Here is a 25,996-nt window from a genome sequence, read left to right on the forward strand (position 1 = left end):
TTGGGTTGCTTCCATCTTTAGGCTGTTAAGAATAATGCTGCTGTGATAATTTGCATGGGCATGTTTTCATTTCTGTTGTGTATGTACCTGTTTAATGTTTTAGGAACTGCCAGATTGTTTTCCAAAGTGGCTATTTTACATACCCACCACAGTGTACGAGAGTTCCAATTTCTCTACATCCTCACCAATCCTGGTGGATATGAAATGGTATCATGTACTTATTGGCCTTTAGTATATGTTCTTTGGAGAAATGTCTGTTCAGATCGTTTGCTCGTTTTAAAATTGGGTTATTTGTGTTTTTATCATTAGGTTGTAATCTTTTTTTTTTTTTTTTAAATGTATTCTGGATACTAGACCTTTATCAGGTACATAATTTGCAGATGTTTTTCTCCCGTTCTGTAGATTGTCTTGTTAGTGTCATTTGAAGCAGAAACATTGTTAATTTTGAAGTCCTTTTTTTTTTTTTTTTGGTTGCTTGTATTTTTGGTGTAAGATCTAAGAAACCATTGCCTACTCCAAGGTCATGAAAATACATACTTAGGATTTTTTCTAAATTTTTCTAAATTTTATCATTTTAGCTCCTGTGTTTAGGTCTTTAGTCCATTTTGAGTTCCTTTTTGCATATGGAGTGAGGAAAAGATCCAATTTTATTCTTTTTGCATGTGGATATCCAGTTACCCTGGCACCATTTGTTGAAATAACAATTCATTTATCCTTGATCTGAAATTCTCACAAAAAATATAATCAGAGCTAATGGGTATAAGGAAAACTCATGATTTCTCTGTTCCCTGTGGTCTAGTCAAGTTGACAGTACTGTATTTTGTTTCCATTACTCTACTGTAATGTATTTCCTCTCCCTTTCTACATGCTGAAATCACACCCATCCTATGAAATGCAATTTGGGTACCATTACATTCTATAGTTACAAATTATAGCTTGTTAATACTTTTCAATTCTGTTACCTAGCACCATCCAGTGTGCAGTTATGGGTAGATAAGACATGGGTAAGGACATTGTCAGGAAATTGAGGCATGTTAATTTACTCAGTTCCACAGCTAGTTAGCTGTGGAACTCAATTCTCCTTTTCTAGAAACGTGTTCTTTCAGTTCTACTGCCTTTCATTTTAGAGCCCTCCTTTACAGGACCCTATTCTGAGATCATCTCTCCTTTATCTGAATTCTCTTGTGTGTAAATGGGGAAGAATCTAGGCTTTAAATATATATACCCTTCAACCAGTGTGCTCCCTTTTATCTGTTTTAACATACTGATACTGCTCATAAAGACTTGGGGAGGGAATAATTACTGCTTCTTCACTCAATCATTACCATGTAAGATGGAGTTTAGGTTCCCTGAGAGGGACCTCTAAGACCTTCTAGCGTTTTTCTTCAGCCTCCTTTCTCACTCATTGTTCCCTCTGTCCTCCAACCACATGAAACTACCTATGATTCTCTCCTATATTGCTCACTTTCTTACCTTTGCTCTAGTTCTTTTTTTTTTTCCTTTTTATTACTTTCTGAATTAAAAAAAATTATTTTTAAGAGTAGTCAAGTGCAGTAGTGAGAAGGGGGAAGAGTGGAGTAAAGAGTTTGATTTGTAACTGACTGAGCAATCAAGATAACTCATTACCTTTGGACCAGCCTGCTCTGATTTTCTACCCTGTGTAAGAATGTGTGATTATGTTTATATAGTGTCTTCTTTTTCACCAGGTTTGGTAGTGAGACCAAGTTCAGTTCTTTTTTTTTTTTTTTTTTTTGAGACAGAGTCCCCAGGCTGGAGTGCAGTGGCGCATGGTCTCTGCTGACTGCAAGCTCCGCCTCCTGGGTTCACGCCATTCTCCTGCCTCAGCCTCCTGACTAGCTGGGACTACACAGGTGCCTGCCAACATGTCCAGCTAATTTTTTGTATTTTTTTTAGTAGAGACGGGGTTTCACCGTGTTAGCCAGGATGGTCCTGATCTCCTGACCTCGTGATCTGCCCTCCTTGGCCTCCCAAAGTGCTGGGATTACAGGCATGAGCCTCTGCACTAGGCCGACCCAGTTCAGTTCCATATTGTCTGGAGTTTACTGGTTTCCTAAGTTGCTCTTGTGACTGCCCCCAAAGTAAATTATGCCCAATTCAGATCAGTATTGGTAAGCTGTAAGGGCATAAGAATAAGGACTTCATCTTTATTTTTTCCTCTATGTACTATTAAACACTACTTCATTTCCAGGGTTTTTATGTTGTCCCTGGGGGTTCATTTGAATATGATCCGTAACTCATATAAGTTTAGTTGTAAATGCAAAATAATTTTCTTCACCATAGGCTCTTAAATTCCTGTTGACTCTGTTCTTCCCTTTGTACCCCATAACAGAACTGATAGACTCGAGGCAGGAAGGGGTTGTATATACTTCAGCTGCAGAGATAAATGTATATGGCATGTGTTAGTTATAAATGGAAAAGTTAGCCTGTAAATAATGACATAATTTCTATAATGTAGTAGTGGCTTAATTCAGTTTGCCATATAGAAAAGGCAAAGCTCAAATCAAAGTATAATTGTGTCCTTGCTAGTATAAACCGTTTTCTATCTTTAGTAGTCTTCTTAGGATATAGCAAAACTTGACCCATATATGCTAAGTTAGCAAGGCAATTTTGACCTATTTTTGTTTGAGGGAACATCCTTTCTATTAAATATCAGGATGTCTGTCCATTTTGATTACTTTATGACCAGACCAAGATTTGACTTTCCCCCCGATTTTAAGGAAAGTTCTTTGTTTCCTCATTATGATTTGTCCTTTTCCTCCCCAAATTAATGGCTACAACTGATGTCCTTCCCAAATCAGTAGCTAAAACAGCTCGTGGATGCTAGTAAATTGTAAATTCTCTAAGGGGAAGAAAGTATGCATAGACATTGGCATTTATTTGCCTTGGTTCTTTTGTAGCACTGTCCTGGAAATGTTGCTAAATGATGGTGATATATGTGTAATTGTTTTTAATGCAGATTGACAGATTGGGAAGGTAGTATGTGTCACCAGTGGAGGTATTAAACTTTTCTTCCAAACCTGAACATCCTGGGAATCTTGGAGTAGAAGGTAGAACATTTTATGTTGCGGTTATGGCCACTCAGTATCCAGCTGCTCAAATGTGGGGATATAACATAGGAGGTCAGAGACTGGACATTATGTTTATTGCTAATAGCATCGGGAATTGGTTAAGCTGCATTGGATGAAGTGAAAGAACAAAAACTCTGATTTTCTCTAATACTGGCACATTGCAGCTCACACATACCCTTACTTTATTGTCCCATGACTTGTCAGAGGCTGCCATCTTTCTGTTAGGTATCTTCACCACTGCAGTCACAGCACCTCAGTACCTGAGTTGGAAGATAGGATGAACATTTTTCCTCAACTACATCTTTATTTTTTTTTACGTGGTTAATTGTTTGGATCAGGGGCGAGGTAATACTGTGCTCACAAAAAGGCTGTCCCTTTCCCTGTAAGATACCACTGTGCTATAGCAGATGTTGATAGCAATATTACTGTATGTAATTTTGCCTGGGTTGTGGGATGGTGGTGGCTAGAGATCAGATGAACTGGGAAAAGATGTTGAGAAATATTTGGGTCATGGAGATAATGCTGCTTTGTATTTAGAATCTTGGATTTTCTTCATCTGCTGCTTCCCTTTCTGTTTTGCCTATTTATCCTGTCGGTTTTAGCTCCTTATTTTCTTTAGCCCACAAAAATAATAAACCACTTGATTGCATAGACTACCCTTTGACTTATTGTTGCTTTCACTATAACTACAGTGGCACATATCCCACTGAGTGTGAGGAGCCCATATTCTCTGACATCATGACAATTTATTGTTTAATTCCTGACATTAATTTGATAAATATTCCAGCTAGTGTTGGGTTTTATGCCTTTTTTGTTCATTTTAGACTCAAATCTCAAAAGTTTGAAAACCTTTTATGCGATGTGATTTTTAGTCTGCACACTGATGTTAATCCTTTTTCATCCAGAAAGGCATATTCACATTAATGAGTGCTCCATATGAAGGCCCAATAAAATTTTTTAAAATATATATTTTTGAAGGATTTTCCCTCTTCTTATCAGGATAAGGAAGAGGTAGTAGGGTGCTAGGTGAGTGAAATAGTAGTGTACATTCATGGTTGAGGGTTTGTCCCCTCCCTCATCCTTATGGGCTCCCATATCTAATTTGTTGGTCTATTGAGAGAGGAGCTGCAAGGATTAAGTCAGGCAAAGACACATGATCGAACTGTTTATTGTTTCTTGGTAAATGTACAGGAGGACCCAAATTACCACTAGAAGATTGTGTGGTGAACACAGAGATCAACAAGAGGCTGTAGTTGGATGACTTTAATGACCAGTCACTCTTAATAGTGCTGCCTCTAGCCTCAGTGTAGCTGCCTTACTGTTGAAAGACTGTATTCGTGGGCTCAGGTGGCTTTATCTTTGAGTGGTGCTGGAGATATTTACAGTGTTGCTTTTTAAACTTTCCTCCCAATACCTGCTGTATTCCTAGCATCCTGACATAAAGAATACTTACATATGTTCCTTCTTAGAGTGCCACTTATGTTTTTGGGAGGCACTTTATTGTTGCTCCACATTCCTCCTGCTGGTCCAGAAAAGGTCATAATAGACATAAGGTTGATGTCAGTCAGTTAGGACAATGCTTCTCAACTCCTTTTGTGTAATGGCATACAGAATAACCATATTTGTATAGTACAGAGGAAAATGGATTTCTCACCCTGCTGTTGTGGTGACTGAGGGGATCAATATCTCTTTACCATTTAAATTACCTGGAAGCTCTAGGTTAGGGTCTGATTCTGCAGGACCTTGAGTCTGCAGGACAATGTCTGGCTTTAAGTTTATCCTTTAACAGGCCATTGAGGGTTTTGAGCAGGAGTTAACATGCCCGCAATGGAATTTAAGATTAATCTGGCAGCAAGGTGTAAACTGGATCCGAGAAAGAAGAACCCAAAAACCTGGTAGACCAGTTAGATTATTGGAGTAGTTGAAGTGAAATGATATGGTTAACTTGGGTAATAGAAATAAACATGATACTGAGAAGATAGATTTTCAAAAATACTGTGATAAAGGTGAAATCAGTAGGACTTTGGCAGCTTGTGGTGGAATGGGAAATGGAGAGTGAAAACTCAGAGGTAGTGTGGATGAACCTAGGTGGCTGGGAGATCAGAGGGTGAGAGAACAATTAGTAGAAATAAGTAATACAGAAACAGGGATGGATGCAGTGGCTCATACCTGTAATTCCAGCACTTTGGGAGGCCGAGGCGGGTGGATCACATGAGCCCAGGAGTTTGAGACCAGCCTGGCCAACACGGCCAAACCCCATCTACTGAAAATACAAAAATTAGCTGGGCGTGGTGGCGCATGCCTGTAATCCCAGCTGCCTGGGTGGCTGAGGCACGAGAATCACTTGAACCCAGGAGGCAGAGGTTGCGGTGAGCTGACATCACACCACTGCATTCCAGCCTCTGGGTGACACAGCGAGACCCAGTCTCAAAAAAAAAAAAGCTATAGAAACAGGTTTGGGATCTAGCAGATATATATATTTCAAAATATGTAAGGATACTCAGGCATGTAACACTACAGAGAAGTTAGGAGTGTGTTGGGGGGGTATTTCCCAAAAGATGGAGTGGGAGGGTTAGCATTACTCTTGTGAGTTTACTGCAGTTCATGGTGTGGCCTTTAGCTTTATGAACTATACCAGGGTGGAGCCATCTTTCAGGCCTAGATCCACAGTGATCAGGCTCATGTGACTGGTGCATAAAACCAGGAAAGTTAGTTTACTCATTTACAGTGAGCCATAACTAGCACAAATATTGCAGTACTGTGTTGACATGACCAGTATGTTCTCTTTCAGGAGGACACATAGAAATCAAGACATAATCAGAAAGTTGCTTAGTAAGTGTGGTATGCCAAAGAAGAGTTGAATGCTGCTCAGATGTTGAATGACCATCGTCTCCACTGTAGGGGATAGATTTGTTAGTGCGTTGATAATGGTTCACACTTTTTTAGACTATATATTGGATCCTTCAGTGTCCTTATGTATCAGACCCAGACAAGAAAATATCTTTTCCCTCAGTGACTATAAAGAGAAGGGAGATATATGTTCCCAAAGTATACTATGCTTACTTGTCTGAGAAAAGTTTCCAAATTAGTCTTGACTTCCAGGGGCTTGGGTGACTAAATATAGAAGGCAGGGGAAATGAGGCCAAAGAAAGCAGTAGGGTGATACCTAAGTTTCTGCCTAGGGCTCCTGAGTACTTTTCCTAAGACAGAAAATTGAGTAGGGGAGCAGAATCAATGGTAGCTCGTGTCAGGAAGGTAAATTTAATTTTTAAAAAATGAGTAGGCAGGGCGTGGTGGCTCATACCTGTAATCCCAGCACTTTGGGAGGCTGAAGCAGACGGATCACCTGAGGTCGGGAGTTCGAGACCAGCCTGACCAACATGGAGAAAACCCCGTCTCTACTAAAAATACAAAATTAGCCCGATGTGGTGGCGCATGCCCGTAATCCCAGCTACTTGGAAGGCTGAGGCAGGAGAATCGCTTGAACCCAGGAGGCGGAGGTTGCAGTGAGCCGAGATCACACCATTGCACTCCAGCCTGGGCAACAAGAGTGAAACTCTGTCTCAAAATAAATAAATAAATAAATAAAATTTAAAGTTCCAATGGTCTATCCAGATGTAGGAGGCACTTGGTCTGGTATGTAAGAGAAAGATTTGTGTCGTGCTGTATGACGCCATTGAGGGTTATGTACCAAGCAGAGTTTGTGTTAACTCATTTAATCTTCACAACAACTCTGTGAAGTAAGAATTGTCATTAACTGTTTTACAGATGAAGAAACTGAGATACAACTAGGGAAGGAGCAAATTTGTGAGTTATTAGCATGTAGATATTGGTTAAATCATGCCAGTGAATATCTCAAATGGACCCATGTCGTCTTGTCATTTACCTTAAGATGGATAATGGGCTATTGAAATATTTAGGATCCTTGATTATTCTAGTGAAACATTTTCTCCTGGAGCAAATAATCAACAGTTCAGTTGTCAGATTTTAGAAAGTATGGTCTTAAAAGGCAGACACTTGGTAGATTAAGGAGGAAAAAAATCATGTAACTGTCCTCAAAAATTTAGATAATCCTCTGAAAGAGATGTGGGAAACACTTGTCCTCTTCATGCTTCTTTGCTTTAATAGCCAATTCAGTCCTTTGCAGTACTCTTATTTTAGGTACTGTTAGTACTGTAATTGATGACTTCTTTTATTCCATTACTTCTTCCTTCCCTCTCTAAAAAAGTTTCTTTTAGCAATGATCTATGAGTGGGAACGTCTGTCTTTCTGGAAATGTCTTTTTTTTTGGCACCTGTTTTTGTGTGGTACTTTAATTGGTTATGGAATTCTAGCTGACAGTTGTTTTTCTCAACACTTTGAAGATACTTGATTGTTTTCTGATGAAAAATCAACTGTCGGTCATATTGTTGTTTCTTCCTTTATAGGTAATGTGTCATTTCTCTGGTAGCTTTTAAGAATTTTCTTGTCTTTGGCATTCCACAATTTTACCATGATCTAGGTATGAATTTATTTTTATTTTATCTTGCTTGGGATTTATTGTGCTTTTCCAATCTGAAGGTATTTATGCCATTAGTGGGAGTCTCGGCCATTATCCCGGAATAACATCTCATCCTCGTTCTTTCTGTTCTCTCCTGAAATACCTGTTGGCTATTACCTTAGACCTTTTCTTTCTATTCGTATCTTACAACTTTTCCACTTTTTTTCATCTTATTCTTTATTCTGTATTCTGAGTAGTTTCTTCAGATGTGCCTTTTGTTTTATTAATTTTGTTTGTCCAGCTCCAAGTTTAAAGTTGTTTTCATTTTTTTAATTCTAAAAGCCCTTCCTCTTCTCCCACCTCCAAGCTGTCTTTTAAAATCCACTGTATATACTGTTCATTTCTCCTGGCTTCTGTTTTTCTTTTAAAATCTTTTTGATTGTTTTAGTCAGGAAAAATTTCAAACGTAAACTGAGGTGAAGAAAGTCCTGTAATAACCCTGTGTATCTAGCCTCAACATCTTTAAAAGATTATTTAATTATTTTCAGCATATTTATGTTTTATTATACACAGTTTTAAAGTTCTTGGGAACTGACCATCCTATTTGTGTCTGCTAACCCCTCATGATAGAGAATCCGTCCCTTGAGTATTTTTTTTGTTTTGTTTGTTTGAGTTGGAGTCTTGCTCTTTTGCCCAGGCTGGAGTGCAGTGGTGCAATCTCGGCTCACTGCAACCCCCACCTCCCGAATTCAAGTGATCTTCCTGCCTCAGCCTCCTGAGTAGCTGGGATTACAGGCACCCGCCAACACGCCCAGCTGATTTTTGTAGGGATAGGGTTTCGCCATGTAGGCCAGGCTGGTTTCGAACTCCTGACCTCAAGTGATCCACCCACCTTCGCCTCCCAAAGTGCTGGGATTACAGGTGTGAGCCAGCACGCCCAGCCTGTTATTTTTAATAGCGTGGATGTTGCTTTTTTTATGGCACTCGTGTGTACCTTAGATTGTGAGAGTCTCTCTCTTTACACAGTAGTTTTGGTTATTTGTGCCGGGCACACTGTGCTCCAGCCGATTTTTAACATTTTCAGCTTGTGTTTTCATACATCATGCATGAAATAAACGTTTGTCTAGCACCTGCACAGAACATAGGTTGGAGTTTCTTTTTTTCGTGGGAGACTACACCCCCCAAAAAAGCCCAGGAAATAGATTTCTTACTACTTTTTATCTTGAAGTCCCCACCCAACAAAAAGCCCGGGAAGTAGATTTCTGCCTGCTTCTCAGCGATGACAGAGTTTTTCTGTGGTCCGCAGCCTCCTCCACACTGTTGTTGTGTTGCAAACTTTCACTTACTGCTGTAGCTGTCTTTCCTCCTCTTATCTAGCGCCTGGATAGATCTCTCCTTTCTTTTGAAGCTCTACTGTATGTTTTTTCTATTTTTATGTACTTCTACTTAGCATTTAGATTATTTTTAGTAGAAGAGGTATTCTCCTTAAGCTCAATCTATGTTGCCAGAACCAGAAAGTCATGTTTCTGTGAATCTGTTTTAAAGTTGTGAGTCACAGATTTCTTAGGTACTCCATACTGAGAGTGAATGCAGTGTGTTTTAATCTGATATACTGCTCTTTATTGCTCTAAAATTAGTAACACTTGGCCAGCCTCGGTGGCTCACGCCTGTAATCCCAGCACTTTGGGAGGCTGAGGCGGGCGGATTACGTTGATTTTGAGACAAGCCTGGCCGACATGGCGAAACCCCATCTCTACTAAAAATAACAAAAGATAGATGGGCGTGGTAGTGGCGCTTGTAGTCCCAGCTACTCTGGAGGCTGAGGCAGGAGACTTGCTTGAACCCAGGAGGCAGAGGTTGCAGTGAGCCAAGATTGCGCCACTGCACTCCAGCCTGGGTGACAGAGTGAGCCTCTGTCTCAAAAAAAAAAAAAAGGAAGAATTTAGTAACCTTTAAAATGTGTTACCATTTCATATGGTCAGGTAGACAGGAAACACAAATTCAGATTTGCATTTCAATTAAAAGTCTCCTCTTTGTGTATTTTGTTTGTGCTGAAATCACATAGTCATATTCACTTGTGTTTCTCGTATTGGTCAGAAGTGTTGGTACTGTTTTATCTGATTTAATGTAATAGAAAAATGCCAGGTGCGGTGGCTCACGCCTGTAATCCCAGCAGTTTGGGAGGCTGAGGGGGGTGGATCACGAGGTCGGGAGGTCGGGAGTTGGAGATCAGCCTAGCCAGCAAGGTGAAACTCAGTTTACTAAAAATACAAAAAAAAAAAAAAAATTAGCTGGGCGTGGTGGCATGTGCCTGTTAGTCCCAGCTACTCGAGAGGCTGAGGCAGGAGAATCACTTGAACCCTGGGAGGCGTAGGTTGCAGTGAGCCGAGATCGCACCACTGCACTCCAGCCTGGGCAACAGAGCAAAACTCTGTCTCTAAAAAAAAAAAAAAGAAAGAAAAAAAAAAGTAATAGAAAAATATTAGGCCAGGCATGGTGGCTCATGCCTGTAATCCCAGCACTTTGGAAGGCCAAGACGGACAGATCACAAGGTCAGGAGTTCGAGACCAGCATGACCAACATGGTGAAACCCCATCTCTACTAAAATACAAAAATTAGCCGGGTATGGTGACACGCGCATGTAATCCCAGCTACTTGGGAGGCTGAGGCAGTAGAATTGCTTGAATCCGGGAGGTGGAAGTTGCAGTGAGCCAAGATCATGCCACTCTACTGCAGCCTAGGCGACAGAACAAGACTCCGTCTCAAAAAAAAAAAAAGAAAAATATTAAATGCAGTTGTGGTGCCAGACAGACTGTTTACATATAGTTTCATCTGAGAGACAGCTAGAAAATGAACTAATTAGTATATAGAGTTCCTACAAAGCAGTAAGGAAAAACTCATTAGGAAAAGGGCAAAGGATATAAACTCACCAACATGGTGCAACCCCGTCTCTAGTAAAAATACAAAAATTAGCCCAGTGTGGCAGCACGTGCCTGTAATCCCAGCTACTTGGGAGGCTGAGGCATGAGAATCTCGAACCCAGGAGGTGGAGGTTGCAGTGAGCTGAGATAATGCCACTGCACTCCAGCCTGGGCAACAGAGTGAGACTCCGTCACACAAAAAAAGAATATACAGATGTTCACCTGCATTTATAATAAGGAAAGATGCTAATAAAACTGTAGTAAGGTATTTTTCACCCATTAGACTGGAAAAAAAAAATTTTTTTTTTTTTCGTATTTTTTGTATTTTGTATTTTTGTATTTTAGTAGAGACGGGGATTTCGCCGTGTTGCCCAGGCTGGTCACGAACTCCTGAGCTCAGGCAATCCGCCTGCCTTGGCCTGCCAAAGTGCTGGGATTACAGGGATGAGCCACTGCGCCTGGCCGGAAAAGGTGTTTAAAGTTTGTTACACACTGGATTCAGAAAGATGTTGAGAAATGGGAACATTTGTGCATTGCTTATGGGAGTGAAATTAACTCCAGGGAGGACAGTTTAACAATTTATCTTGAGGATCAAGTGTACATTTGGTGCATAGTTGGAAATACCAAGATCGGAAGTAACCTAAGTGTTCCTCAGAGGAAGCTAAATAAATAATTAGGGTACCCACACAGTAGAATACTGTATATACAGTGTTATACATAGAATGAGGCAGCTGTTAAATATATGGACATGGAATTATCTCAGGGACTGAGAAAAGCTAAGGTGTAAAATAATGTGTAGTGTGCTAACATGAGGGAGAGGGGGCCATACATGGATTTTAAATGTTTTGAATCCTTAGAAGAATGTACAAGAGGCCGGGTGCGGTGGCTCATGCCTGTAATCCCAGCATTTTGGGAGGCCACGGCGGGCAGATCACTTGGGTCAGGAGTTGGAGAGCAGCCTGGCCAACATGGTGAAAACCCTCCTCTACCAAGAAATAAAAATTAACTGGTCGTGGTGGCGCACACCTGTAGTCCCAGCTACTGGGGAGGCTGAGGTGGGAGAATTGCCTGAACCTGGGAAGCAGAGGTTGCAGTGAGCTGAGATCGTGCCACTGCACTCCAGCATGGGTGATGTATTGAGACCCTGTCTCAAAAACAAAACAACAACAACAACAAAAAGAATGTACAAGAAACTAGTAAATGATGGCTGCCTTAGGCAGGGGGCAAGAGTTGTACATATCAAGTGAGGATTTTTTTTTAAAGTACTCCCTGAAGGAGCTTAGAAACAGAGCAGAAGTGTGTGGTGGCCTCATGCCTGTAATCCCCGCCCTTTGGGAGGCTGATGTGGGAGGATCACTTGAGCTCAAGAGTTACCAGCCTGGGTAAAATGGCAAAACCCCATCTCTACAAAAAAATACAAAATGTAGCCAGATGTGGTGGTATGCACCTGTGGTCCCAGCTACTTGGGAGGCTGAGGTGGGAGGATTACTTGAGCCTAGAAGTTGATGCTGCAGTGAGCCGAGATGATGCCACTGTATTCCAGCATGAGCAGCAGAGAGATCCTGTCTTTAAAAAAAAAAAAAAGAGAGAGAGAAATAAAGAAAGAAAAAGGGAACAGAATGGGGAAACTCATTTTTCCGTAGGAATTTTTGAGTGGTTGTTAGTTACCTATTACACATTATGACTTTGATCAAAATAAATATTTACAATAATTCAAGTATCACTTCAAAGTGGTATTGTGTATGAAATTCCATTTCTGTTGCATCCATTTCAACATGTTGCCAGGCCATGGCTGTTGTTCATTTAACAAATAATGAGTCCTACGTGATAGACACTGTGCTACATTTTGTGAATGACAAATTCTGAGGAAACATTTTTATTGAGTTCATCTGCTTAAGATTTTGCCCTTTTGATTTAGTGCTTCAGAATTACTGTAGATTCTTAAAACGAGAGTATTTTTTATTGTAGCCATCGCTCTGTATCTGAGGGGAATTGGTTCCAGCACCTCCTTGGATACAAAAATCCACACATACGCAAGTTCCTCATTCAGCCCTCTGGAACCTGTGGATACAAAAAGCCGGCCCTCCTTATATGCAGGTTTTGCATCTCCTTAATACTGTGTTTGTGATCCATGCTTGGTTGTGGTTGCAGAACCTGCTGATAGGGAGGCCTGACTGGAAAAAGTCCGCAGAAAAGTGGACCCATAAAGTTCAAACCTGTGTTCAAGGGTCAAATGTATTTTGTAGAAGAGGAGATGAAACTGAGGAACTTGATCTAAACTTGATCTAAACCAAATTACTGGTCCAGTACTCATTCCACTGAGTCAGTCAAATGTAATTCATAGTGAATACTGTGAAATATTGGTGTCTTTAGTTCTCTTTGTGATTAGAATTTCTTTCTTTTATAAAGATTACCACCTTCAGTGACTTTCTACATCTTTGTGCAGATAAACCTTTTCAAATGCCAGTCTTTGGCTTGGCATGCCTTTTTCCCCTGTATTTTCTGCCTCTCATTTGATACCTTCTTAAGAAAAATTCTTCTAATTCCATAACTAAATAATTATTTTTTATTTTGAGCTCCCATAACACTTGTATATTACTTTCTCTCAGTGGTTTCTGCTCAGGTGGGGAAGGTAGCACTGACTTTGGACAGAGGTCAGTGGTGCTACACATCCTTTAACACTTAGAAGTCCAGGCCTGTGTAAGGAATTGTCCAGCTACTCTTTCAGTTAGGTAAAAACTTAGGGAGCTATCTGAGGCCAAAGCCTAATTTGGCTTTACATTTAAAGACAAAGTTTTAGTTTATGGGTTTTGTTGTTGTTGAGGCGGAGTGTCACTCTGTTGTCCAGGCTGGAGTGCAGTGGTTTGATCTCAGCTCACTTTGACCTCCTCCTGGGTTGAAGCGATTATCTTGCCTCAGCCTCCCGAGTAGCTGGGATTACAGGCATACACGACCATGCCCGGCTAGTTTTTAGTATTTTTAGTAGAAATGGGGTTTCACTATGCTAGCCAGGCTGCTTTCGAACTCCTGATTGTGAGTGATCCTCTTACCTCAGCCTCCCAAAGTGCTGGGATTACCAGGCCTGAGCCACCATGCCTGGCCTATTTTATGGTTTTAATAACATACAGAATTAACCAGGAATGCATGTACTGTGTAAAAATCAAGGGAAGCCAGGCATGGTGGCTCACGCCTGTAATCCCAGCCCTTTGGGAGACTGAGGTGGGAGGATCACCTGAGGTCAGGAATTCGAGACCAGCCTGGCCAACATGGAGAAACCCCGTCTCTACTAAAAAAAATTACAAAAATTAGCCAGGCATGGTTGTGTATGCCTGTAATCCCAGCTACTCAGGAGGCTGAGGCTCAAGAATCACTTGAACCTGGGAGGTTGAGGTTGCAGCGAGCCGAGATTGTGTCACTGTACTCCAGCCTGGGCAACAGAGAGAGACTCCGGCTCAAAAAAAAAAAAAAAAAAAAAAATTGAAGGGAGAATTGTACTTTGTTTTGCTTGTAACTTGACTGGTCAGGCCATTCATGATATTTGAACAGATCATAAGTCTGGATTTGAAGGTTGTTTATTGTTGTTGATTCTTAGAGGCAAATATCCAACTACATTGTGTTTGTACTTTAGGTATATAAATGTTTATTGAAAATACTGTTTTATTAAAAATTACTTTGTTCCTTATACCTCAGGAGATAAACGTACATTTTAAAAGTGTTCCTCAGTCAGGTGAGGTGACTCACGCCTGTAATTTCAGCACTTGGGGAGGCTGAAGCAGGAGGATCACTTGAAGCCAGAAGTTCAAGATCAGCCTAGGCAACATAGCAAGACCGTGTCCCTACAAAAAAAAATATATGTGTGTGTGTGTGTGTGTATATATATATGTTTTTTTAAATATATATGTTTTTTAAAAACATATATTTATCTTTTTTTAAGTATGTGTGTGTATATATATATATGTATTTTTTTTAATTAATCAGGCATGGTGGTTCACACATGTAATCCCAGCACTTTGGGAGGCTGAGGCAGGAGGACCACTTGAGCCCAGGAGTTACCAGCCTGGGCAAGATGATGAGACCCTGTCTCTCCAAAATTTAAAAACAATTAGCTGGGCACGGTAGCCCGTCCCTATAGTAGGGCTAAGGTGGGAGGATCCCTTAAGTTCAGGAGTTCAAGGATGCAGTAAGCTGTGGTTACTGCACTGCACTCCATTCCTGGCTGGGCAAGACAGCTGGGTATGGTGGGACTCACCTGTACTCCTACCTACTCAGGAGTAGCTATTTAAAAAAAAAAAAAAAGGCTGGGCGCGGTGGCTCACGCCTGTAATCCCAACACTCTGGGAGGCCGAGGCGGGCGGATCACAAGGTCAGGAGACGGAGACCATGATAGCTAATACGGTAAAACTCCGTCTGTACTAAAAAATACAAAAAATTAGCCGGGTGTGGTGGCAGGCGCCTATAGTCCCAACTACTCAGGAGGCTGAGGCAGGAGAATGGCATGAACCCGGGAGGTGGAGCTTGCAGTGAGCCGAGATTGCACCACTGCACTCCAGTCTGGGTGACAGAGCGAGACTCCTTCTCAAAAAAAAAAAAGTGCATAGCATATTATTAACTACTAATTTCATTTTAACCTAGTTAAGGAGGCATAAAATATTATAAAAGGACTTATTTTTATTTATTTATTTATTGAGACAGGGTCTTGCTCTGTCACCCAGGCTGGAGTGCAGTGGTGTGATCATAGGTCACTGCAGCCTTGAACATCTGGGTGCAAACAACCCACCTAAGTAGCTGGGACTTACAGGCGTGAGGCACTATGCCTGGCTAATTTTTTAATTTTTGTTAGAGACAAGATCATGCTTAGCTGCCCAGACTAATCTGGAATTCCCGGCTAAAAGTCATCCTCATTCCTTGGCCCCCTGAAGTGCCTTGATTTTAGGCATGAGCCACCACACCTGGCCAGGAGTTATTATATTAAAGGATAATTGAATAGAGGAGGAGGGACAGAATATTTAAAAAGTAAAAGCTCTAACGTATCATTATGAAAGTTGCTTTATTTTTTGGCATTAATGAGGTTAATACCGTGGTTCGTTGTCTGAATTAGTATCTGTTCATTTGATATATAGACAACTTTTTGTTTTTAATAATCTTAAGAACCGGTCAGGCGTGGTGGCTCTTGCCTGTAATCCCAGCACTTTGGGAGGCCGAGGCAGGCAGATCACCTGACGTCAGGAGTTCGAGACCACCCTGGCCAACACGGCAAAACCCCGTCTACTAAAAATACAAAAAAAATTAGCCGAGCATGGTGGTGGGTACCTGTAATCTCAGCTACACAGGAGGCTGAGGCCGGAGAATCGCTTGAACCCGGGAGGCAGAGGTTGCAGTGAGCCGAGATCGCACTACTGCACTCCAACCTGGGTGACAGAGCAAGACTTTGTCTCAAAAAAATAAAAAAAATCTGAAGAACTGCTCTTAGTCATGGATGGCATCACATGTGTGGTTCTCAGTGCGTGCCTGAGGAAATTTTATTACCTTTTATGTGAACGTTAAATGGTACACCAGGATGATTCATTTTTTACCTTTTAAGTATTGAAGTAATAATTTTGAATTATATTTTTTGTTTGTGGTGGAGTTTCTAGGCTGGGCAAGGCAGCTGGGTATGGTGACAGCTGGGTATTATAATTCAGACCGTGCCCGAATTATATTAAGTCTTATCTACAGGATAATCACACAATGTCTTCCAAAGTGGGATATTTCTAAGAATGAAAAGAAATAGCATTAATAATTGCAATTACTGTTCTAGACCACCACAGTAAAGTGAATTATCTCAATAAAGCAAGCCACACAATTTTTTGGTTCCCTAGAGTGTATAAAAGTCATGCTTATACTATACTGTAGTCTGTTAAGTGCACAATAGCATTTTGTCTAAAAACCAGTGTACATACCTTAAATAGAAAATAATTGCCAGGAAATCGATCATCTAAGCTTTTAGAAGTTTTTATCTTTTTGCTGGTGGAGGGTCTTGCCTCCATGTTTGGTTACTGACTGGTCCTGGGAATGGCCATTGCAATTGCTTAAAACAAGGTAACAGTGAAGTTTGCTGCATCGATTGGTGCTTCCTTTCACAAAAGATTTTTTTTTGTTGTTTTTTTTGAGACAGAGTTTCACTTTTGTGGCCCAGGCTGGAAATGGCATGATCTTGGCTCACCACAACCCTCTGCCTCCCGGGCTCAAGCAGTTCTCCTTAGCCTTCCAAGTAGGTGGGATTACAGGCATGCACTGCCACGCCTGACTAATATGGTATTTTTAGTAGAGACGGGGTTTATCCATGTTGGTTAGGCTGGTCTCGGACTCCTGACCTCAGGTGATCCGCCCGCCTGGGCCTCTCAGAGTGCTGGGATTATAGGCGTGAGCCACCATGCCCATCCCTCAAAAGATTTTTCTATATAGCATGTGATGCTGTTTGATGGCATCTCAGCTAGAATAGAATTTCTTTCAAAATCAAAGGCAATCCTCTCAAACCCTGCCACTGCTTTATCAACTGAGTTTATGCAGTGTTTTAAGTCCTTTATTGTCATTTCAACAGTGTTAATGGCATCTTCACCAGAAGTAGATCTCAAGAAACCACTTTCTTTGCTCATCCATGAGAAGCAAGTTACCATCTGTTCAAGTTTTAACGTGCGTTTGCAGCAATTCAGTCACGTCTTCAGGCTCCATTTCTAATTCTAGTATTTCTCTTGCTGTTTCCACCACATCTGCAGGTGGAAGATTTCCACTGAAATCTTAAAGTCCTCAAAGTCATTCATGAGAGTAGAAATCAACTTCTTCCAAACTCTTGTTAATGTTAGTATTTTGACTTCTTCCCATGAATCACAAATGTTCTTAATGGCATCTAGAATGGTGAATCCTTTCTAGGTGGTCTTCAATTTATTTTGCCCAGATCCGTCAGAAGAATCACTGTCTATGACAGCTATGGCCTTATGAAATGTATTTCTTAAATAATTCCACTTGAAAGTTGAAATTACTCCTTGATTTATGGGCTGCAGAATGGATGTAGTTTTGTGTTAGCAGGCATGAAAACAGCATTAATCTTGTACATCTCCCTCAGAGCTCTTTGGTAAACAGGGTCTACATTGTCGGTGAGCAATTATAATTTGAAAGGAATCTTTTTTTTCTGAGCAGTAGGTCTCAACAATGAACTTAAAATGTTCGGTGAACCATCCTGTAAACAGGTGCTGTCATCCAGGCTTGGTTGGGTGTTCCATTTGTAGAGTGCAGGCAGAGTAGATTTAGCATAATTCTTAAGGATCCTAGGATTTTTGGAATGCTAAATGAGCATTGGCTTCATCTTGAAGTCACCAGCTGCACTAGCCCTGGAGAGTCAAGTCCTTGATGGCATCTTCTGGTATAAGGCTGTTTCTTCTACATTGGAAATATGGTACTTTGTGTAGCTACCTTCATTCATCAGTGATATTAGCTAGATCTTCTGGATAACTTACTGCAGCTCTACATTAGCACTTGCACCTTTACCCTGTACTTTTATGTTCTGGAGGTGGTGGCTTCTTTTCAACCTCATGAATCAACCTCTCCTAGCTTCACATTTTTCTTATGCAGCTTCCTTACTTCTCTCAGCCTTCATCGAATTGAAGAGAATTAAGGCCTTGCTCTGGATTAGGCTTTGATTTAAAGGAATGTTGTGGCTGGCCTCAGCTTCTATCCAGACCACTTAAAGTTTTCTCCATATCATCAATAAGTCTGTTTTGCTTTCTTACCATTTGTGTGTTCACTGTAGTAGTGTTCACTTTTAATTTCCTTCGAGAACTCTTTCTTTGCATTTACAACAGCGCTGTTTGGTACAAGAGGCCCAGCTTTAGCTTATCTTGGCTTTTGAAATGCCTTCCTCACTAAGTATAATTATTTCTAGCGTTTGAAAGTAGGATACATGTAACTCATCTTTTCACTTGAACGCTTAAAGGCCATTGTGGGGTTATTAATTGGTCTAATTTTAATATTTTTGTGTCTTGGGGAATAAGTAAGCCAGAGGAGATAGAAGAGATTGGGAGCACCCGATTGTTGGAGCAGTCAGAACAGACACAGCATATATCGATTAAGTTTACCATCTTATGTGGGCATGCATGTGGGTACCCCAAAACAATTGCAGTAGTAACATTAATGAGCACTGATCACAGATCGCCATAGTAGATATAATAATCATAAAAAGTTTGAAATACTGGGAGAATTACCAGGTTGTGCCACAGAGACATGAAGTGAGCACATGCTGGTGGAAATTGGCTCTGATAGACATGCTTGATTCAGTGTTGCTACAAACCTTCAGTTGGTTAAAACTACAAAAACACACCACAGTATCTGCAAAAGACAATAAAATGAGATCTGTCTGCTGGGACAGACAGTGGGCTTAAACTGGAATGGTCCTGGGCAGCCAGATCACATGGTTGCTTTACTCCTCCAGTATACTTCATTGTTAAAATGTGGTTGTAGAGGTTTGGAATTTGGTATAGGATTCAATGAAAAGTTTTAACCTTGGGGATGCAAGGATGTAAGGATCTGATTAGGCTTTGCAACTTGAGTTTGATGTCTGCTCTGTGGTGTCTGCTAAATCCCACAGAGTATGGGATCAGTCACATTGGTTATAAGGTGTGCTTCTGGCTGGGCGCAGTGGCTCATGCCTGTATTCCGAGCATTTTGGGAGGCCGAGGCAGGCAGACCACCTGAAGTCAGGAGTTTCAGACCAGCCTGACCAACATAGAGAAACCTCATCTCTATGAAAAAATAAATAAATAAATAAATAAAGAGCGAAACTCCGTATCAAAAATAAATAAATAAATAAATAAATAAATAAATAAAAGGATTGCTTCTATCTCTCAAAATTTTTACTTCATTCTATACTTCGTTTTTTTGAAAATGAACTTAACATGGGCACCAGAATGGGGTTGATTCGTCATTCTTGGATTCTAAGTCTTAACAATTTTTTTTTTTTTTAAAGATGGAGTTTCGCTCTTTTGCTCAGGCTGGAGTGCAGTGGCGTGATCTTGTCTCACTGCAACCTCTGCCTTCCGGTTTCAAGCGATTCTCCTGCCTCAGCCTCCTGAGTGGCTGGGATTACAGGTGCCTGCCACCATGCCTGGCTAATTTTTGTATTTTTAGTAGTGACAGGGTTTCACCGTGTTGGCCAGGCTGGTTTCGAACTCCTGACGTTGTGATCTGCCCACCTCGGCCTCCCAAAGTGCTGGGATTACAAGTGTGAGCCACTGCACCTGGCCCGACAATTCTTAATTAGTAACATTTTAAAATGGACATTTTAAGGACATTTGACTGTTTAATGCATTCATTTTTTTAATGATTAAAAATATTTCCATAGATGAGTTGATGTTATATGATCAACTTGGATTAAGTCTTAGGTGATTCACTGCCTTCTTGGTTAAGGCAGCAAATCCTTTATGAGATTTAATTCTAGCAGGTATAGTCATAAAATGGTAGTTTCTGAGACCAGAGACCTTTAGATCATAATAGTCTCATTACATAATTACAGAGACAGACACTTGAGAAGGTGTGATTTCCTACAAGATTATAGAGCTAACCATAGTATAAAAGTTCCACAAATGATAATCTAATTTCTAAAACTCAATATTCTGATACCTAACACAGAGTTACTCTGTCCCTTTTTTGTTTTACTGATTAAATCTCTAAACTGGGTGCTGTGGCTGAGGCCTCTAATCCTAGCACTTTGGGAGACTGAAGAGGGCGGATCCCTTGAGGTTAGGAGTTCGAGACCAGCCATGGTGAAACCCTGTCAGTACTAAAAATGCAGAAATTAGCTGGGTGTGGTGGCAGGTGCCTGCAATCCCAGTTACTTGGGGAGGCTGAGGCCGAGGAATCACTTCAACCGGGAGGCGAAGGTTGCAGGTGAGCTGAAGTTGCGCCACTGCACTTCACCCTGGGTTGGCAGAGCGAGACCCCGTCTCAAGGGGGGAAAAAATCTCTAGCTTAGATTTGGCCTTATCTTTATTAGAAACGCTCCATTTTAGGGTCTATTCATATCCTGATTAACTGATAATATAGAAATAATGACTGATACTTGTATCCTAAAGTTAGAGATTCAGCATGATAATAGTGTGTTTGCTAATCAACCTCAGTAAACTATTAGGAAATTGAAGCTTCTTAGAACATTTTTTTTGCTTCCTGTTATTTTGCTTGTATTTTAAGGCTCTTCATAACAGTTATCTACTCTTTCTTAAATAAATAAATCCTATAAATAAGCATAATAAGCTTAATGAGAGACAAGAGTAGCTTAGTCTGTAAAGTGGAAATCACTTATAAATGAATTTAGAATTAAAAGGTTAAGTTGTTGAGTGTTACAGAATTTTACCGCTGAAACCAAATAAATTATTTTGAAAAAGCGGTTGAAGTGGCAAGTAGGATTGTTTTATACAGTAGTTAACTCTTAAAAATCGTATGGGGATTTTGTTTTTCTTCTGGAAGCCTTTTTTTCTAAGATATGGGGGTGGGAGAAAGGAATAGTTACTGTTCTAAATTTGCATTAATGTTATTTCTTGACAGTTTCATTTCTTACTCTTTACGGCTTTTGTGTTATAGTCTATTATTGTTCCCGTCCTGTTTTTCTAAGATTAAACTTATTCTGAGTTCCTTTAGCATTTCTTAAAGCAACCTCTATAATAACTTACGTTCTTTCCTTTTACTTAGCCTTGTTTCTTTGGTCTAGAGTGTTCTAAATTACTAGTTCATCTCGTTATTGTGGGTAGTACATTGACCTCTTAGTTTTCACATTCTCAAAAAGGAACACACTACCATCCACGTTTTACTCCTCAGTCAAGTAACACTGTCAGCACCAGAGGGATCTCCAATATTAGCCCACCAAAACTCCCAAGGTAATAAAATTTGCTAAAGAGTTTACAAGGGAGAGCTCCTGCTTAATTGATAAGAATAATGTACAGAAGAAATCAGTGGGGGAACTTCTAACTATGCTCCCTCTTGGCGACTTTTTTTTTTCTTTTTTTTTTTTTTGAGATGGAGTTTCGCTCTTGTTGCCCAGGCTGGAGTATAATATCTCAGCTCACTGGAACTTCTGCCTCCCGGGTTCACGCAGTTCTCCTGCGTCAGCCTCCCAAATAGCTGGAATTACAGGAATGCATCACCACGCCCAGCTAATTTTGTATTTTTAGTAGAAATGGGGTTTCACCATGTTGGTCAGGCTGGTCTCAAACTCCTGACCTCAAGTGATTCACCCGCCTCAGCCTCCCAAAGTGCTGGGATAACAGGCGTGAGCCATGGCACCTGGCCCTCCCTCCTGACCTCTTACCAGTACCCTTATTTGGAAAGACTTTCAGGGAGTTATGTGTCCGTTTGGGGTTTTTGGTCTCTGATCTGTATTTTTTACAATAATTTTAAAAGATTACACATTTGTGGCCTATATTCTATCTGGTATTAATAATATTTGGTATTGATAATACAGATACAGACTTGATTATTTGGGTAAGACATGAAGCAGAATCCATTATGTCTTTTAGTTGAACTAAAGTATACATCTTTACTACTGATAGTATATGGAAAGACGGAATTATTCTGTACCTGTTGTTTCCTTCACCGAGAGCTAGTGGCATCTGACAAAGAACCATGATACCTGGCTGAACAACTCCAGGATGGAAGTAATGCCCAAGTCAGTTTATAAAAGCCCAACACTGTAAATCATACGTAATGGCTATATGCAAATTAGTAGTCAAAGTTAATAATTTTAGAAAGGAAAGGTTAGCTCATAAGTGGCTGTGTTGTAATGAATGCAGCAGCTGTTTGGCAACTTTCTGAATGCTTGGAAGGCCCTTTGTCCACAGTCCTTGTGAACACCCACATATCTAGCATGCGTGACTCAGGAGAGACTAGTGCTAGACTGGAAGTTTGTCTCTTTCCTACTCCTCACCCTAAACCCTTGTTCTGGTCAGACTTTTCTCAGTCCCTGCTCTTACACATCTACCACAGTTAACAGAGCACTAGGTCTTGAAGGTACTGAGTAGCTTTTTTTGTGACTATAAATAATATCTTCACCAGAGCTGGCACCTTTTTGGAGATCCTGTGGAATTTCATTGTAACTGACTGACTCACTTGGAGGAACAAGAAAAGTGAGAGGCATCTTACTTTGTATTTGGGTTCCTTGGTGTGGGTACAGGCAGAGGTGGTATTTCTCTTGGTATAAATACTATGTTTGCCTTCTTTGATATTACTTCTCAGAATCCACTCATTTAAAGATTCCAATGACTGAGTCAGTTTGAGATCTAGAACTTTTTTGTGACTATCTCACTATTGCTTCCTACCCCCCTCCTTCCACCACAACCCTAAATTCAGTTCACAAAAATAGTTTTTAGTATGAAAGTCATCCATAATACATAAAAATGGTAATAGAGGAAGAAGTTAAAGTAATGTAATTTTTTAGGATTCAGGTGTCTCGGTTTATTACATAACTATTAAAATTATATTGGTGATGTTGAGCACAATAAATTCTGAAAATCTGATTCGTCTGTTCTTTTTACAGTTAAGAGTGTAGTGATGCTGGAGCAGCACTTGTCACAGTTGCCTTTAGTTTGGGTGTGGCCCTAATGACCTCTGTTGCCACACTCCTGGCTCAGCAACTTTCCAACTTGAGCCACAATTTTGATACTCATCACTTTTATAATGTATAAACTTCTGGGACTTCGATACATAATTTTATACTAATTTTTTTTGTGCACGTGCACGCGTGTGTATGTGTGCGTGTTTTAACTCTCTCTGGCCTCAGGCCCTTAAAAAATATATATATGTATATATATGTGTGTGTGTGTGTGTGTGTGTGTATATATTATCTAGATATTTTTTGAATTAAAGGATTTTAAATGTTTTTCTGTTTTTGTTTTTGTTTTTTTTCTTTTAGAGACATGGTCTCTTTTGCTCTGTCTCCCAGGCTGGAATGCAGTGGCACGACCATGGCTTACTGAAACCTCCACCCCCAGGGTTTAAGCCTTTCGTCTGCCTCAGCCTTCCAAGTAGCTGGGACTACAGGTGTGTGCCACCACACCTAATTTTTTAAAAATTCTTTGGAGAGACAGGGTCCTATTATGTTGCCCAGGCTGATCTCAAACTCCTGGGATGATAGGCATGAGCTGTTGCACATGGCCTCTGTTTATTTTCTCTAAAAATAACTTGCGGGCCAGGAGCATTTGCTCACGCCTATCATCCCAGCACTTTGGGAGGCCGAGGTGGTCAGATCACTTGAGGTCAGGAGTTTGAGACCAGCCTGGTCAACATGGTGAAACCCCATTTCTACTAAAAATACAAAAATAAGCTGGGCGTGGTGGTGTGTGCCTGTAGTCCCAGCTGCTCGGGAGACTGAGGCAGGAGAATCGCTTGAGCCTGGGAAGTGGAGGTTGCAGTGAGCCAAGATCACACCACTGCACTCACACTGGGCAGTAGAGAGACTTTGTCTAAAAAAAACCATGGATACAGTGATTGCGTTTTGTTAGACCACTTTTAGTCAGATAAACAAGAAGAAAGTTCTTGGTTAGAATTGTATTTTCTAAACTTTTGTTATTTTAAATTTATAAACAGCTTTCCTTTTCTTTACCAATTATGTGAATTTGACTCAACCTTACTTGTTTATTCTCCAGACTTGCCAGTTTGGTATCATAGATAGTATTTTTATGTAATATTAACTGATTGTATCTGTGGTTATTTTTCCAAAATGTAAAAAGGATCTTCTCTCTTCCCTGCTTTAAAACGTTCACTAGTTTCACTTTTCCTAGAGCAGTGCTTTTCAAACTCTGTCCCTGGGCAGGCAAACTGTGTACCTAGGCTGATACTAGCCAACATTTACTGAGTACTTAACATGTGACACTATTCCAGGCTTTTGACATCTGTTACTGGTTTTATTCTCAAAACAAACCAATGAAGTAGGTATTAGTATCTTAACATTTTTATGAGAATTTTGTTTTGCTTTGTAATATTTAATACAAAAAGACTTTTTTTGGTTTGTTTTTGTTTTTGTTTGAGACGGAGTCTCGCACCGTCGCCCAGGCTGCAGTGTAGTGGCGTCATCTCGGTTCGCTGCAACCTCCACCTCCCAGGTTCAAGCGATTCTCCTGCCTCAGCCTCCTGAGTAGCTGGGATTACAGGTGCCCACCACCACGCCCGGCTAATTTTTTGTATTTTTAGTAGAGACGGCGTTTCACTATGTTGACCAGGCTGGTCTCGAACTCCTGATTTTGTGATCTGCCCGCCTCGGCCTCCCAAAGTGCTGGGATTACAGGCATGAGCCACCGCACCCGTCCCTAAAAAGGTTTTTAAATGGATGACTAGCATCAAGAAAAATTGAATCTAAGAAGATTTCTATCATATTTGTCTTTTGTGACTTTTTATACTCCAAGGCATACCATATCCTGTACCTCTAGAAGTGAAAATTTCTTTGTATGAAATTAGGAACAAAAGACATACTTAAGAACTTTTTAAAAAAAATAGATTTCGTAGACCTAAAATTATTCTTTTAAATTGCTGTGCTAAGTTTCTAAACCTCTTACTCTCGATTCCTGTATTTACCTCATTTTAGATGCACACTTGACTGCGGAGGACACTGAGTAGCACTGTTCTCCCTCGTACTTGATGTTTTAAACATTTTGTTTCCTCTTCCTAAAATGAGTGCACCTCCCTGTTTTCTGCTTGGTACATTTCTACTTTTCCTTCTTGACACCTCAAAAACTCTTTCCCTGGGAATCCTGTCTTAACTGGAGGCCATCTCCAGCAGAGCCAGATGCTCCCTCTTTGTGCTTTCTTAGTACCGTATCTACATCTTTCTTAATGCTTGGTGTGTAGTTGGTGTACTTACAGACTGTGAGCTTCTTGAGGGCAGGGGCCTGATTTTAAGTCTTCTCTATATCCATTATAGCACCTAGCAGGTATGAAAATGTTTGTTGAATGAATGGATGAGTGAACAGACAGGCTGTTTCAAATTACAATGTTTGGTGTAATCTAGAATCTAGCCTTACCATTAGAAACTATAGGCTACATCATTTAAAGCCTCCCAGGGCAACTAGTGGCAACAACCTAACCCCTGCTGTAAGAACATGTTTCAAGTCCAGGCTTGTATGGTATAGTATTACTGTAGTAGTTAATGATTGAAATGCCCACTGGACAGAAGTTTTATCATTTAATGATAATGTGCAATAGGCAGAAGTTTAGTGCCTAATGTTCTGTCTTATTTATTTCAGGAATTGTTGGATAAATATTTAATAGCCAATGCAACTAATCCAGAGAGTAAGGTCTTCTATCTGAAAATGAAGGGTGATTACTTCCGGTACCTTGCTGAAGTTGCATGTGGTGATGATCGAAAACGTAAGTATATTTGTTATATGGGCAAAAGTAGAATTAAAAAAAAGAAATGGGGATAAATGAGATACTATGACAGTATACGTAGTCTTAAGGCTCTTTGTGACTTAAAAATAATTCAATGTATATCA

At 40.4% G+C, this 25,996-nt stretch overlaps 1 protein-coding gene across 3 annotated transcripts in view; it reads left to right on the forward strand.

Annotated features, from left to right (window-relative positions):
* YWHAQ (tyrosine 3-monooxygenase/tryptophan 5-monooxygenase activation protein, theta) overlaps window positions 1-25,996 on the forward strand; it is a 47,027-nt gene that overhangs the window by 13,776 nt on the left and 7,255 nt on the right. For all 3 annotated transcript variants that reach the window (XM_011965308.1, XM_011965309.1, XM_011965307.1), the window contains exon 2: window positions 25,748-25,871. In XM_011965308.1, coding sequence (XP_011820698.1) covers window positions 25,748-25,871 — 124 coding nt within the window. The remainder of the gene's footprint in view (window positions 1-25,747; window positions 25,872-25,996) is intronic.

The sequence above is a fragment of the Mandrillus leucophaeus genome, unplaced genomic scaffold (assembly GCF_000951045.1).
Source record: "Mandrillus leucophaeus isolate KB7577 unplaced genomic scaffold, Mleu.le_1.0 Scaffold72, whole genome shotgun sequence".
Lineage (NCBI taxonomy): Eukaryota > Metazoa > Chordata > Mammalia > Primates > Cercopithecidae > Mandrillus > Mandrillus leucophaeus.